General features: G+C 46.8%; 1 protein-coding gene across 4 annotated transcripts in view; it reads left to right on the top strand.

Annotated features, from left to right (window-relative positions):
* PCDH19 (protocadherin 19) overlaps positions 1-16,645 on the top strand; it is a 69,411-nt gene that overhangs the window by 32,185 nt on the left and 20,581 nt on the right. For 2 of the 4 annotated variants that reach the window (XR_010391075.1, XM_026111059.2), the window contains exons 3-4: positions 861-919; positions 4,537-4,709. Coding sequence is in view for 3 of the 4 variants with exons in the window: in XM_026111059.2 (XP_025966844.2) it covers positions 861-919; positions 4,537-4,709 (232 nt within the window). In the remaining variant the exon portion in view is untranslated. Of the gene's footprint in view, positions 1-860; positions 920-4,536; positions 4,710-4,926; positions 5,004-16,645 lie in introns of those variants that run through there. The other 2 variants (XM_064518294.1, XM_026111060.2) reach the window with 2 other exon arrangements.

Here is a 16,645-nt window from a genome sequence, read left to right as displayed (position 1 = left end):
GCCAGGCTTTGTAATCCGAGGTTGAAAGAGGGTGTTTCAAGTGCAGACTTTGTTAGTGGGTTTTCCTTGCAAATGACAAATCCATTGACTTTTCTGCCTCTCTTCCACTCCCCTCCGGCTTTTAACCATTGTCACCCATTGTTTGCTTTTGTATTAATAACGGAGCCCGGTGCCTCAGCAAATGAAATCATTTAAAACAAAGAAAAGTGACCACATTAAATTCTCTGGCAGGGGATTACCTTGCTGGCATTTACATATCTATGCAATAAATATTTTAACATGTTAATTATACACTAATAAGAAAAATACCTTTTGAACTTTCAGTCAAATTGACACACACAGAACTGAGTCCATCAGGGAATTAAAAGCAATTAGTTTTGTAACAGAGCGTAGTCACATTGTTTCTTCTCTGCAAATTGTTCTGTGGTCACCTCTGAGCCTTCTCCTCGCCGAGTGCTTATATAAAGACTGACAGGGCTTGGTGTCTTCGGCTGCCTTAAAAATAAGGTATTCCTTTTGCATCAGAGGTGCTTCTGTCTCTTGGGGGGACAGCAATAGCTTTGGCGAACGTGTAGGCGAGCATGTGCCCGTGGGTGCTGCGGGACGGGACGGGCTGCCCGGGCGAGAGCCCAGGTGTCCGGGCCGGGGCTGGCCTGTGCCGCGCTCCCTGGCGCCCGCTCCTGTGCCCCACTGGGAGTTCCCATGGGAAGAAGGCGAATGCCGCCCCAGACCAGCTCCTTCTCCGTGAGGGATGTGCTGGTTGCTTTGCCTCGCACGCGATGAACCCAGCAAACCCGCCAGTTCCCATTCTTCGATGAATCAGCCTTGTAACTATCTCCCTTTTCTTTTCCTCCTTTCAGACCGAAAACTACTCCTTTGATTCCAACTACGTGAACAGCAGAGCTCATTTAATAAAAAGGTACGTAGGTTTGCTTGGAAGTGCTTTGGTTCGCCTCGCCAAGGCCTGATTATTTAATGTTCTTTCTTACTGCGCTATATACTACTTGCTTTTTTTAACATGCAAAGTGTTTCAAGAATAATCGTCTGATTTTAAAAACAGTATTTACTTCCTATTAAGTCCAATTGCTCTCGGTTTTCAATAAAGGTTTTTTTTTCCCATTTGGCTCTTTCACACTGGGAAGTTGCAGCAAGTCAGGTGGAGTGCTGTTACCCTGACAACTTTAAAATTCATAGAGTTTATTCTGTTTGAATGGACAAGGGTAAAATGGTAGATCTGGGTGGTGAGATCGCTCTGCCGAGGAAAAAAATGTGCATTTGGGGCAGGTAGTTTGACACTTGCTCACTGTTTTATTTTGAATACCAAGGCAAAATAATGTTTTGCTGGGGTTTTCTTTCCATTGGTGAAGAGTCAATCATCAGTTCAGTCTCAACCTAGCAATTACCCTTGGGTGAATTTAACTCTTTGGGTAAAATCCTGCTTTTCTCAGTATCCTCAGAATTTTCTAGGGGCAAAGAAGTGACTCCAGTAACTTAACATCTCGGTTATTCCAGCTTAACCCCATTGACTCCACCTCAACTGTATTAAAATAAACGAGTGCTGAGTATCGCCCTGCAGGGGAAGGTCTCCAGTCCTTCCTCTCCCTCACTTTCCATTTCCAAGGCTGTAAAAGACACTGACACAGCAGGATCGATACTAATCAGGCGGCCGCAGCGCAGGGCTGGAGGTCTGTCTCCCCGCGCGCCGCGGCGCTGCGCGCTGCGGGGTTTGCTAATCCCCCTTTGCAGGATGAGGTTAGGCAGGCCACAGGAGGTGGCCGGCAGCTATTTCCACCGTCTCCCTTTGCTTTCCCTCCACCATGCATTGCGCCTCCTCCAAGCTCCAGCCTTTAAAGCAAAACCTGAAAGTGCTGCAGGATGAGAGCCGAGGGACGGCGTTCTGCGGAGTGTTTCCCGTGCCGTCTGCAGAAGTCAGCGCGGCGGCGGAGATGTAACGGCGAGCAGAAGTGGGCCTGTTGAGCTCTGATTCGAGCAGTAAAAAAAATCCAATTATCTTGCTGGCTAAGATCCCATTTGTTTACATCTTTAAAATATAGGGACTGAGGGAGCTGCAAGCGCAGGGTTTGAGCAACTTCAGTGGAGCTAGTGGAGGGCAGGTAGATTTATCTGCATTGCTCATGATGTTTAACGATGCTAATGCGATTGCGAGAGAGATGGGCTGCCTGCGCCACATCACTCCTCCCGAGGTAGGCTGCAGGCGTTCTGAAAAAAAGAAAAAACACCCAAATCTATTAATCTTTCCTCGTTCCCACCAAGATAAAGGCGAGCAGCACGCCCACCTGCCCCAGCAGGGTTCACTCCGCCGCTGCGTCGTTTGGGAAACGCCGCGATTGCGGAGCTCGAGAGCTGCCCATCCTTCAGAGAGGTGTCAGCCGCGGAAACAGGTTGTGCGGCTGCTGCGTGATGGTCTGGTTCACTGCAGGGAAGAGAAACGCGTTGTAGCACAGATTGCCTGCACGTTATGAGCAGCGATGCCGTGTAGGACAGAATTTCCCCTCGCCTTCTCCCTTTGTCTTGTACCTTAAGTGCAGCGGATGCCAGGGACGCTGTGCAGACATCCGAGAACAAAAATATTTTCTGTAGCATACTGTGGCATCATTTTCATCCTTTGCCTTTATGAAGATGTTGTAGCACTTCTATCTTTGGTGAGTGAATCTCCTCAAATCCAGCACTTTAATTAATCTATTTGTACTTTTCCTGTGTTGTCTGCCTGCCTCTCTCGCTTATGTACTCGCACACAAATGAATTGTAGATTTGTAGTGCTTTCTTAACTTAAAATTCTTTGATGTTGCCTGGAATCAAAGTCGGTGGCTTCAACAGGGACATCTTTATTTAAAAGGTAATGTTTGAAGGTTTACCAATTTATATGTATTTTAGAGTTCCCCCCTTGTGTGCTTTTGCAAAGCATCAAATGGTAGGTGGTCTGCTTGGTTTCCGTGGAGACGTAAAAGGGCTTTACAAAGTAATGAAAATCTGCAGCTCTTTGGTGCTTTGAAGCACAGGCCATTTCTTATCCTGAGCGATTTCAAACCGAATCAGCCATTGAGAAAGTTTGGTGCAGTTTCTGTGTCGGTACAGACCCGTCCCCAGGACGGGTGCAGCCGAGGGGTTGTGCCGGCCTCGCAGCAGGCGCTCGAGGCTTTAGATGAGGCTGTCCCGCGTGAGCGTTGGCCCTCTCCCAGTCCCTCCTGGATGCTTTCTCTGGAGCCCTCCTTTCCCAAAGGGTTTCCTTCTCTCTGGAGGTCTGCCTATGCTTTCTGGTCTTCTCCTTCCAGTCCTGGCAGTAACCAGCTCCTTTCCTATCACCGTGGTCATAGTGGTTGTCCTCGGTGCCCCTCACATGTGCAGTGGGCACGTTTCAAGATGTTTCTGTGTCTCGTTTTAGTCTAGCTTCTTCAGGCTTCACCTCTGATAGCAGCTCACAGGGCTGCCAAAGGTGGCTGGGCTCGAGGAGCGGCTGACGGAGCAGGAACGCAGTCTTCTTTGGGCCAAAAATGAACATCTTCTCCCTTGGCTGCTGTCAGGAGCTGGACAACTCAGGGAGACGGGTGCCCATTTTCTCCATGGGTGGGCTGAGGCTTTGTAAAGCGTGTGGACACCAAGAATGATCCCTCTCTGTTCCTGCTCTTGTTTTGACTGTCTCTCCGCCTGCTGGGAAGCCTGGCTGGGTTTGTGGTAGAGCTATTTTCCTCCAGGTCCCTGTGGCCACCGGGGACCTGTGGATGTCTGCAGAGAGCCAGGGAGCAGGAGCAGTCTCTTCTGCGTCCTGTTTGTCTGGACCTGCTGGTCGCTCATCCGCTGCCTGAGCTCACGTCTTACCCGGCGCAGGATGAGGCTTTTCCTTTGCTTTGATAGCGGCGAGCTGCAGGAACGTGCTGCCGCCGGGCGCCCTTCCCGCGGGCACGCCGCCAGCCCAGCACCCTGCCCCGTGCCGCCTTTCGCAGGGGCCAGTGGCTGCGACTTCAGAGGATGTCCAGGGAGCTTGAGTGCAGAGCAGATCTCTGTAAAAGTATGTGAACTTGCACCCAGAACCAGCAGGTTATTTTTAAAATAAGAGTGATGTCATCGTCGTGAAAAGAAACTCCCTTTGCTTGGAGGCGTTTTTGTTTTCAGACTTGAAGCTGTTAGAGTTTGCTCTATAACCAGATAAATTAGAGTTTAGATCCTTTTTTAAGTTTCATGTTAGGTAATGTAAGTTGAGGGCACCTGGCTATATAATTTATCGTTTAATTTTTTTTTTTTTTAGTTCTGTTCTTATGTCCTGTTTGACTCTCGAGTTGTGCAGTATCTGGCCGGGGTGCGAGCCCCAGGCTCGCTCGGCTCGAGCGGCTCGTGGCGCGCCACGGGCTTGCGCTGTGCTTGGTCTCCTCCCGTGGCTCTGCCCAGCAGAAGGTGGCCCCGGTCTCCCGGTCCTGCCTCTGGTCTGCCGCAGCTTCGCGCTGCTCGTGTCGCTCGCCCCGCCGGCCCGTCCGGTCCGTGCTGCCATGACGGTAAATCATCGCTCTGTCTTTAACCCAGCAGCTCCACGTTCAAGGACTTGGAGGGGAACAGCCTGAAGGACAGCGGCCACGAGGAGAGCGACCAGACCGACAGCGAGCACGACGTGCAGCGGGGCCTCTACTGCGACACGGCCGTCAACGACGTGCTCAACACCAGCGTCCCCTCCATGGGGTCCCAGGTGCCCGAGCCAGGTAAGTCCCGAGAGCGGCCGCGCTCCCCACCCGCAGCAGCAGGCACGCGCCGCATCCGGGCAGCGCTCGGGCTCCCTCGCGGAGGGGTGCGATAAGGGTGCTTAGCGCCTGCTGCGTGTAACGCCTTACATCTGCAGAGCGCTGTGTAGATAGAAATTAATCTTCACGCCACGCCTGTCAGGTAAGTAAGTGGTGAGGATTATCCTCTCTTTCACAGATGGCAAACCCACGACCCTGAGCATCTGTGTGACAGCGAGTTGGTGGCGGAGTTGGGATTAGAGCGGGAATTACCAGTTTCGAGTCTGGTGCTCATTCCTTCAGACTCGCCTGTTCCCGTCACCGATCGCCCCCCTCCTCACACGCGCTTGGCTTTGCTTGGCTTTGCTTCGCAGCGTTCCCGCTCGGAGCACGTAGGCGCTCGCGAGCAGGCGTCGTGCAGGCGACTTTTCCAGAAGGTCAGCTGAGCTCACACTTCCCACGAGGGATTAGCTCAGCCCGGTGGGCGAGGTATTGGTGTCTTTTCCCCCGAACGTGCCGCGCAGTTTCATCTATCACACATCCCCACATGCCCAGTTGGAAAATGAAGCCCTGATCGAAAACCCAACTCGTATTAGCTAGAGGAAAAGAGTCAGAGGAGTTCAGCTGAGCCCAAGCCGTCATTTGTACTTGGGCATGAATGTCGCTTTTAATGTCTTACTGATGCAAACATCCTATGCAAACATCCTGTCTTTTTCAATTAAGAAGTATGAATGTGGTTTGGTGCTCCAGCACAGGGAAGCCTCGGGGCGCTTGGCTATATCTTGAGATAAGCTGTAGCTGAGGCTCAAATGGAAGCCCCACTGCTAAAAGTCTTAAGGATATGAAAACAAAATGCTGTGATTATGAACTGGTCTTCAGCTGTTTAATTCAATTCATGGTAAACATCATTAAAAGCCTTTGTTTTGCTGTCATAAAAGAGTCAAATGGGGGAGAGAGAGTTCTTGCCATCTGCGCCAGCGAATGTTTTTTTTTTTCTGAAGGGAAGTGGATCGCTGTATTAATTCTCAATAGAGTCTGTTAAATGGCCATAGTTAACCCTGTAAGATTCTGTACGTAGGGGAACGCAGAGGTCACCTACCCAGTGCCGCTGCCAGCCACGCTAATTGGAGAGGGATGGCATCCACCGTGATAATGCATTTCCAGACAACCCTACTGTGGCCAGAGATGAAAAAAATTAAACATTTATATAACCGTACAGTGGCAGTTTAATTCTCTGAGGAGCAGCGCTGTGTCAGAGAATGCAGGCTGATAGCTATCATTTATTATTCTTCTATTACAAAGAAATGCCTTTTCATTTTGATCAGGAGAGGGTTTCCTAAGATGCTTCTTGCAGTAAGGGATGGGGGTAGGAGCAAAAATATTCATAATTGATTCCCATCCTGTTGAATGGTCTGAATAACATCTGTTAATTTTTTGTCACGTTTCTTTAGCAAAAAACAACCTCAATGGACTGCAGATAGGGTTTTACAGAGATTACATTTCTGATAAGTCTGCATGCTGTCTCTGTTGTGCATAAGATAACAATGCAAATAAGTTGAAGGGAATGAGTTGGAGACAGAGCTCGTTGGAGGAGTTATCCCAGAAATAAATTTGGTCCAATCCATTGTAATGAAAACTCCTTATTGCATGTAAAATACCCAAAGAAAGTCGGAAGTAGCTCTAAAGGGGACTTCCATAGACAAGCTGCATGTCTGGCTCCCAAGTCCCGTGATGCTCAGTCGGTTTAGCGCTCTTGTTTCTGGAATATTTTAGGGAAGAAAATCAGTAAAACAGGGAGGGCTCCTGTTCCTTGACGCCGGTCACTTGTGCCGTCCCTTTGCGCTGTGTGGGGCGCTTCGTGGTGGCCCTGACCTAGGGGCACCCAAGCAGCTGAGCACACGCTTGGCTGCAACCAGGTTGGCGTTCCCCCGGGCTGCGGTGGAAACACATCCTGATGAGTTAAGCACCTGCTTAAGGGTGCTTCTGGCCGGGCTGTCTGCAGTCCCAAAACTTTGGCTCTGCATTGCCATCTAGCTGGATTTGGCTGAACACTCACATGGCCCGGGATTTCTAGACGCGAGGTAGGAAAAACTGTTTTTTGGACTCGAAACTAGAGCAGAGGCAAACGTAGCTATGCAGCCTAAACCGCATCCATTTACATGGGAAAAGCTCGCGTCAAGTATTTGTCCCTAATGCTGCGTGACAGAAGTTTCCTTATGCAACCTGCTCCTTCCAGGCCTCTCCCCGCGGGTGTCTGGGGAGCTGCTTCCATGGATATTTTCCGCTGAGGTCCCTGCACGTGTATTTAGACACCGCTCCCGCGGACGAAGCGGCGTTGGGGCTGTGCCGCTGCTCCCCAAAATAAGCAGGTGGGCACCTGCTGCTCTGAACCTGAAAACCTGAAGTCCTAGCCAAAAAGCTAAGTTTTTCCTCAAATTATAAGTGGCCTGTCTCCCCCTTACAGGTTGCCACTCTGTGCAAGCAATGCGCTTTAATCAGGCAGGGAGTAGGGCTCTAATGGCCTATTTAAGCCCTGAAGGAGGAACCAAGTAGAAGGTGATTAGGAATCCTGTCCTCAGGGTAAAGGGATTTGAGGCCTCTCCAGCACCGGCGTCCATCCTGCCCTAGGACGGGAATGGCTGCAAAGGCAGGCTCCTGGGTCAAAAGTTGGTTTTGTTCATAGAAACAGGTAGGAACCTGCCTGCAGGGATATCAGTATGTTTATGGAATAATGACGAGAAGAGTGCAGGCTTGAAAGTTAGCAGTTATTGTCACAGAAGCTGAAAAAAGGTTAAAGAGGCGAATATTTTCTAAGCTGATTTGTCGAGCAGGGACGGTAGAAAATAATCAGGAAAATCAAGGTATTCAGACTGCAGTGATAACAATAGTTCCCACATGATTAAAGCTACGGTTTTGGCATTGTAATTTTTACGCAATTTCAGGTCAGAGTTGCAGGGAGAAGAAGGAAACAAAACAATATTCGAGACCGAGTTGCCGAGGATGCTTACACCAGCTAGCTAATAGCCTTCCCGTGTACGCAGCGCGACTCCAGCTCACCGCCTGATGTGAGTTTGGGAAGCTAATGTCCCTGTTCCTTTCTTTAGATCACCATCCCTGTCTAAACTGCATCTCTCCTAATCCAGGAAAGATGCATCATGAGCATCTCTGGAGTTTGCAGCCGTGGTTATAATGATCTCCTGCCTGCGAGCTCCGCAAGGCGCCCCTGCTGCACGGCTTGAGCCACCGGGTCCGCTGAGCTTGGACCTCTAGTTAGAATATGACAAGTGATTCATGAATGCCGAATTTTCAGATTTTTGTCCAGATAATTTCAGAGTCTTTTTATCTGCTCTGTGGGTAATCCTGGATCTGCTGAGGCAAGACACCGGTTGGCACAAATCCTTACAGCTCTGTGACATCTTGATATAAAGCGTGTTAATCAGGTACGGGGTACGGGACAATTCCTCCTCGCTGGCTGTGGGGGATTAGCGTGGGCCTGTCTGGCCAGTCTGCACTTACGGAGATGTTAGATTTCCTGCAGAAAGAGGTAGGCGTGAGTGCATCCAACCTTCCTTAGCGTTCCTAAAATAACTCTCTAGGCCTGTGGATTTGCAGCCTGGTCTTTCAAGACAATGTCAGACTCTTTCGGACTTCAGTGGTGGAAAAAATGAAGGCATGTTTATTAAATTATTTCCTTGCAAAACAGTCTTACTCAGACACAAGTAGTCTCCAGGTGGAAAGGTGCCACGAAGTTCTTTCTCACGAGGATGAGGTGGTTGGGATGGAGAGGACTGCTCCTTCCCCGCGTGGCTGAGCCGCGTGCTGGTGGGGAGCTGTGGGTTGGGGGTCACTGGCATTCCCCACCGGACGCCCGTCTGTCCCGACACGGTGGCACGTGCCCAGCCATGTCCCCTTGCTGCAGTGGTGGCCCTGCCCTGCCTTCTGCTCCACCTCCTCTCACCTGCCGCTTGGAAGGGCACCAGCTGCTGCTTCGTCATGGCAGCAGCCCTTCTTCTTTCTTTGGAAATGACCTACATTTCCTGAAAAACGGCAAATTGTAGCGTAAAGGGTGCTAGCTTTAGTGGGCAGCAGCAGGTCATCAGAAATACCGCCTGGAGCTGGGCCACTTAGCCTATTTTGGGAGCAGGCCTCCCGCCCAGTCCCTCTTTACCTCGGGATCTTAATTATTGATTATAAATCCATCAGTTGAAAAGATGGCTTTAATTGCGCTAATATGTACCCAATTTGGAGTTCATTCTCACGCAGAATTGTTTTCCTTCCCCTGCTAATTGACACCGAATGGAAGGAGCAGGGATGCCGCGCCGGCACGGCTGCACCTTCCGAGATTGCCTGGCTGCGGCTTTGTTTGTTTGTTTATTTCTGGAGGTGTTAAGCGCTGCTATGATATTATACGCTCCTCGTATTGTCCTCGCCTGAACTTTCAGATTTGTTAGAGAAAGTGAGATCTTGAAGTGTCTGTTAGCTCTCGCCGACGTTTCAGGTTGGCTGGAAAAGTGTATTGGAGCATCACGGAAAATGCTGGGATCTCCGTTTATATCTTGGCCCGAATTCACTGCAGTATTAGTGAATTTTCTCAAAGTCCTGATGTAATTGTGAATCAAAGTCCCAGCACTGGAGGAGACTGTGGTTTCCGGCAAGGCGTCGTTACCAGGGCCGGAGCCCCGGCAGCGGGATGATGCCTCCGCGGGGTGACGGCAGGAAACACCACTGGCGGCAGGAGACTTGCTGCCGCGTTTGAAGCTCCTGACGTCTGTTCCTCCCAGCAAAGTGGGGAATTCGCAGCGTGAAATATTTTTCCAACACTGCGAAGCGTCATGGTGCTTTTCTCCGTAAATGGTAGCACGGACCAGATGTTTCGCAGAGTAATTGAAAATTCCATTTTATCAGAAAGCATTTGCTGTCAAAAAGTTTTATCTTTACTTCAACAAAGAGGTTGATTAGATCCCTCAGGACCTGAATTAGCATCTTTGAGGGTAGCTATTCTGTTTTGTGATTCAGGTAGTTATTCCTCACTTGGTTTTGCTCATATTGGGACTATTTCTCTCTCTCTCTCTCTCTCTCTCTTTTTTTTTTTTTTTTTTGCCATTGCCCTCTTCCAAACATATCATTTGTGCAAGTTGGGCTTGTTTTCTTTGTGCAGGTATATAGAGACACATAGGTGTGTTTAAATCTTCTCTAATACCTTTTTCACCTTGCCTTGAGCCAGAACCACACTTGTGCTCTATAAGTCACAGGAGCTCTTGCCAGTGTAGAAACCAAAAAGTAACTATTTCAAATATATGGTTCTGATGTTACAAGCAACAGATTTCGAACTTATCTCAATTCCCAGCGGTGGCCAGTATTTTTAGCATCAGTTGTAGAAGGAAAATCGTTGGCCCAAAGAAGCAGTGATTCATTGTTTGAGATAAAAATAGAATCAAAAGGAAAGTATGAAAATAATAAACACACACTAATCATAAAAAGCTAGTGTTAGAAATAACCACCACAGCCATAAAATAGTGAAAAGCTTTAAAATCAAAGTTTGCGGGGTTTTAAGCGATGCTGGATGTCAGTAATGTGTCTCTTCAGAGAATTGCTTCTAAAAGCATCACTTTCATTTTTCTGGTGCCAGTTCAGCAGTAAAGGTTGGCGTGAAATGTCATTTGTAAAGACCTGATCTTGCATACATTTACACATTTGAGTAACTTTGCTCTCATCGGTAGTTGATTTGTGTCTGAGTCTCATAAACTCCAGCAAGATGAAGGGTCTTTGAATAGAAATAGGTTATATTTAAATGCTCATGTTAAGTCTCCTTTATACTATCACATAGTGTATAAATAGGCTTGAATGTAAAGGAGGACTGGGCACATAATATTCACCGAAACTGAAACTTTTCTTGTTACTTGCATCCCAAATTGTTCAGATACATCATCATTTACTGGATGAGGTTTTATGTAGAATATTCCAGCTGGTTCTCATGCCATGCTCATCTCCATCGTGTTTGGATGTGTTTCAGTCATGAATTGAGAACATGACTAATGGTACTAACTGGAGGCAAACACGGTTATTATAAACTGTTGATTTTGAACCTAATTTCCAGCAGTCATTTTATATACCTGCAACTCCTTTTTATTCTGCAGAAACACTGTACCTAGAGTTGTATGTATATGAAGACCTAAGTGATATATTCTAGGGCTTTGGAAGTTGGAAATACAGCTGCGTTTCTCTGGAACTTTATAAAAATTAATAAAGATACCTACTTTCTTACATTCATATATGCAGCATAGGACATAAAGTATAACACTTGTAAGTGAGTGACAGCACATCCCTTAAGATGGATAAAAGCAGTAAGCTTTTCTGATTTCTGCATTATTGGATAGATCTTCCAGTAAAACAGCCTAAGTAAGCTCAGTGGTGCTCCTACAGTGGCCAGCATGGAGGGAGCAGTCAGCTTTGCCGGATACTCTGAAACCCCAGAGAAGGATTTGTATGAAAAATGAGTAAGCTGAGCTTTGGGATAAGAAGGGGGCGTTGATTGTCTTCTTATTCCTGCACTGCTAAATGATTACCTATTGAGCATCTAAATCTGTTTTGGCAAAAGCCTTGCAAAAGCCAGGCGAGGAGCTGGGGCACCTCATGCTGGGTTGACGTGATGGTTACTGGTCCCTTCGTGCGTGGTCTCTGCATTTACCCGAGTGCCGGCTCTCGCTAATGTTGCCAAAGCAAGGCTTGCAGGGAGACGTCATATCTTCTGCTAGACGGGAAGAAAAGCTGTCCATCTCTCGGAGTGGCAAGGCTCTCTTCAGGTCTGCCCTTGAAGTTGCCAGGTACGCGGTGCTCAGATCCATCTTTGCTAGGTGATCTGAAAACACAGCGTTGCGTTTTCCCATAACCCTTACCGCTAGGGTTATCAGGCCCTACAGCATCTCAGAGACTAGAAAGCGGCTGGCCGACATGGATGGGCCTCTCGCGTTGCGTCTGCCTTGGGGTCGCGGGATCTGCAGCAGCTGCATTTGCTTGTGCAGGGCTCAGAGGAGTCTTCACTGGAAATCAGTGGTGGGGCAGAGGTGTCACTGAAATCATAGCCGTAGAAATGAGTGAAAGCCAATCCCTTCTGTAGAACAATGGGACTAAATAACAAACAGATGTGTAACCTTCTTTGTTTGCACGACAAACGTTATTGTATATCCCACATTTCTGGAGTGTTTTCCTCAGTTTTCAGGTTCATTCATGTACAGATAATGCTCGCAATGTCTCTGTCCCTGAAGTCACTCAGTGCCAGGGTCACTGCAGTTACAACCTGTATATCCTCAGGTCCGTTCCCTGTAAGTACAGAAAATACTCACCAGATGTGAACGTTTTGGCAGCACAGAGAGGAAAATTAAAATTTGGATCTGTGCCGTGTTGTGTAGGCTTGTAATGGATGAATGATCAACCCAGAAAGTTGAAAGGCTTTTTTGCTAGCTTTTTTATTTTATTTTTTTTTAAGTGAGTTTTTGTCAAATGTTGATATTGTCTAGCCACTGTTTCGCTGTGCGACTGGAGAACAATGTATGGGAGAACTGAAGGAAGTGATGTTTCTAATCAGAGAGTTCAAACTTCTCTTTGTGCTTGGTTTTGTTAATAGCTCCTTAACTCAAATCCCAGGCAAACAGTTCGAAGAGAAGATCTCTTTGTTAAAGTTCAGCTGAAGGACGAGGCGGTTTAACCGTCTTCCCTGGCTCTCCCGAGGCATCCTTTTCCAAAAACACCACACAATATTTTGATTTTCAAATATTTCTAAGATAAATAAACAATTCTGTGAGGCTTGCAGCTTCCTTTTCCCTTATAAACAAGCCAAAAAAAGGCACATGTGCACTTTTTTTCCCCTCCTTTTGCCAGCAACCTCTAAGGAAACCATTAACTCTTTCTATTTCACAGCAATTAAGACTAGTAATGGTCAAGGTAATAGACATCATATTTAACAGTAGGGAAGGTATATGAATAAAAACTAACCTTCTGCTAACACAGCAAGTGAGCACTTCCTGATCTTCTCCCGTAATCAATCTGCTTCGTTAATGACTCCGAAAACAGACTGAACTGCTGGGGCTGGCACCGGGAAACTTGCATTACAAACTAACCATCTCTGATTAACCTTTTGGTGTTTCCTTCACAACACTAATTAGAGCCAAATAAAACTAGTGTTTGTGAAACCCTTAAGTTAAAACACAATTTTCAGCAGAAATATGGTAAACTCCAAACTCCTGTTTGCTTGGCCTTTCTTTTTAATTATGATGGAGGATGGCTGTTACTTGTTTAACAGAGGCTTAGATGATTAATGCTGTAATGTTACTGTAATTAAAAGAGCGAAAAAGATGTGATTGGAGCCTGTATAATTTACAGGCATCTTCAAATTCCGGTGGTGGAGCAGCTCTAAGTGTTGCATGGAGGAATCATAAAAATTTATTCTAATTAAAATTGCCAGATTGACTAAACAACAGGTGACTTACGTAACTTGAGCGACTTGCTCTTTGGGTGAGAAATCATATGAAATCAGTGAATTATACAAAGCTGTCTATTATTCTCCTAAATAGAACGTGTGTGCTTGCCATGGCAACCTGCATCAGTTTTGCTGCCGCTGTAAAATACAGGGCCCTTTATTAACGGAATAATCACAGCAAACAGTGAGCTGACCCGCAGCCTCCGCAGGCTGTCGGTACATGGCATCGTGTTAGTGCGGCTAGTTAAAGAGCACAGTTCTGGTCACAAGCAGTTGCTGTCAAATAAAGTGACTTTCTGGTTTATCGTAACATGCACCCAATCAATTCGGGGAGGAATTTGGCTAAAGCATTGGACGGGTGTCTGCGGACGAGAGAGCTGGCGTAATGCATGCCGCCCAGCTCCGGGAGGAGAGCAAGCCACCGGTCCTGGGTTCAAAGACCCTTTGGGGCTCGACATAGAGTGGGATCCGTTCTCCTGCTTTTCCAGGAGCTCCTTGGTCGGCCTCCCGTGCCCCGGCCAGGTGGCAATAAACAGCTGCAGCCCCAGCGGTGAGATGCTCCGACCAAACCACCGTCAGCGCCGGGGCCACCTCCACAGCTGGAGCAGGTTGCCCCTCGCTTTGGGGCAACTCAGGTGGCTTTTTTTCCCCGCTAGTGGCAAAATTGGTGCATACAACCTGCAAGCGCGGTAAAGAAAAATGGCAGCCCTTGCCTCATTCGGACCACTCCAAATTACATTTTCGTGGTGAAAAGTGGTTTAGGGAAGGTCGATGTATCTTTGCCTGTGTGGGGAGGAGGGAACCCATGGTCTTCTGAAAGAAGGTATATAGGGGTGAGCATCTAAAATGCTCCAGCTCCAGCAGCTTGCTACTGAAGGGAGACATACCACAGCGGTGTTATGTAGGTTGTTTTACTAAATGATCTATGTAATAATATATAAGTCAAAACTCTGTAATAACTGACACCAAACAGCAAAGAGAACTTGCCGCTTTTATCCGTCTTAAGGGATGTGCTGCCACTCAAAACTGAGTGCTATATTTTATTTCTCATACAGCATATATGAATGTAAGAGAGTAGACATTTTTAAATAGGTCACAGAATTATTAAAAAGTTTTGCAGCTTTTCTTCGCCGTAGTCATGCAGGTATGCAGCTGAGTGTGCTGGGCTGGGAACCGAGACACCCAGGGCCTCTCCAGACTCAAACTGATTTTTTTGTGTTGTATTTGTTCAGTAATTTCCCTTTTCTGTAGCTCTGCATTTAACTACTTTTTCTGTTTAGAATGTAGGGTCTTTATGGCATATATATTATAGATATATGATCGTCACAAGGTACATAATCATGGTGAGTATAATGCAGCCCCATTGTTTGTGAGTATCTGTAATAGTAATGATAAATTTTGTCCACTCTCAGCATGAGTTTTGGTAGTGTTTTTATTTTTAGGCACAAATCCTTTTTGTTCCATTTTCCTTACTGTATTTTCACCCTTTTCCGAGCATGCAGAATGACTTTCTTTGCAACCAGCTTCATTAGCTCCTTACATGTTGTGTTTCATTACTGATATCCACAGAAGGCTCCAAGTGACAGCACGTAACAGCAGGTGACTGCAGTCACCACTGTGTCACTTCACGTTCGGACAGTGACAGTTGTACGTGGGGCATGGAAACAGAGTGAGGGTGAGACAAATTGGGCCCTAGGTCTGGATGCAGTATATAGAACAAAATGTGAAGATGTGGAATGCCTAGCTTTTGTGAAAGCGGAGCTTTACCCTGAAGAAATCCTAGGTTAAAGTGAGTTCCTGATGGAAAAGGAGAAAATTGACCAAAAAAAGAGATGAAAAAAAATCTCTTTGAACTGAAGCAATAGGAAATGAAAATTGCTGAGATATACTGTCATGTGGGTAGTGGTGCTACCAACCTTGTGCTGCAGTAATTACCTCTGTGCATGCAATTTGTGCTCAGCTACGAATGGTTTCCCACATCATCCTGTGCCCAGGCTGTATTCAATCAGTCCCAGCTGGAGAAAACTGATCTTGGATCATTTTGTGAGATTTTTCCCCCAGATGCTACTGTGCATCTTAGCACTTGAGAACTGCAAGCCACAAAGCTTCTCTGCCACACGAGTGAAGGTGTGGAGATAGTCGTAGGAGATGTCTCTTCAATAGTGCTGGAGCCTGCTGGAAAGAGTGGTCTAGAGCCTGAGGGCTGGGCTGCAAGGCAGTGAGGAGGAAAGACACATAATTCTGCCAGGTGCTTAGTGCTTTCAGCTGGCAGATGATAGGAGATAAGGTCAAGTTGCTTCTTGCCAGATCAGACTCTTCCTAGGTGGAAGACAGTTTTCTTTACTGAATGCATGCTGGCCAGGGTAGTTTTTGCAGTTGGTTTTTGCACTTACCTATATGAAAAACAAAAGATACTGAAGAATGTTGGTTGGAATTTTTCAGAGAAGCGTGAGGAAGGTAAGTGTCTAAATCACTTGAAAGCTAACATGGGTTGGGTACTTGATTTCCTCTGACTGCTTTGGAAATGTCAGCCTAATTAATGCACAGAATCCTACTGCAAACTGTACCTGTTGACTGCAGTGTAGGAAACGAGTGTACTGCATATATCAAGATGTCTACCAACTGACACCTTAAAAATGCAGTCTTCTCCTCTGGTTTTAATCACCTGCTCTGGCTTCACTGTATTTAATTTGAATGGATACAAGGCAGGACTGTAGTTAGTGCAAGTACAGCAAAAGGTGCTTTCTCATCTGCTCAGCCACTTTCTCCAGTTAGCTGTTTCAAGAAGTGAACCAGTCCTGATCCAGGTGAAGACCCTCCTGATTTGCACTGAAAAAGAAATGGCTTTCTCAAGTCAAATAATCTGATTCTGGATCATTGGACACTGCTCAGCAAGCAGCTATAAAAGAAGCATCTCTGGTTTGGGAAGAGGAATTTGGCTAGAAATCTGAAGCCAAAGTCTTAAACAGTAGTAAATCAGAAAAGGTTGGAGAGCCAGAAACCTTACTGGAAGCAGTGGGTAAATGATGGGAGCGTATAAATAGCTTTAAGGAGTGTTTGGTACACCCGGGTGGGTCTCTAGCGTGAGGCACTATATGTATTGGACCTTTATTTGTTTTCTGTTTTTTCACTATTTGAGTTTGCCTGCTGAGTTATTTGTGTTGCTGACAGTGCTGCTCACCAGCACGTTTCAAAGGAATCAGCCCGTGTCTTGACACTTCCATCTGGCCATCCTTGCTGGATTTCTACAACCAAGTTCCTGAGGAGCCATCCCTAGGAAAGGCAGGACTGCAACCTGCCTTGCAACACTCCCTGGGTTGATTTTCATGTTGTGCATTTGTTCTGACATGTACTGCTTTTGCAGCCACTCTCTGATTAGTTTTGGTCCCTCAGTTGCATTGATTTACAGACCTTTAGTTTGCAATACAGCTTTTCTTGATGA

This window comes from Dromaius novaehollandiae, chromosome 11, assembly GCF_036370855.1.
Source record: "Dromaius novaehollandiae isolate bDroNov1 chromosome 11, bDroNov1.hap1, whole genome shotgun sequence".
In the NCBI taxonomy this organism is placed as follows: Eukaryota; Metazoa; Chordata; class Aves; order Casuariiformes; family Dromaiidae; genus Dromaius; species Dromaius novaehollandiae.
Note: the sequence above shows the minus strand (reverse complement) of the source record. Positions and strands in the feature narration are given on the sequence as shown.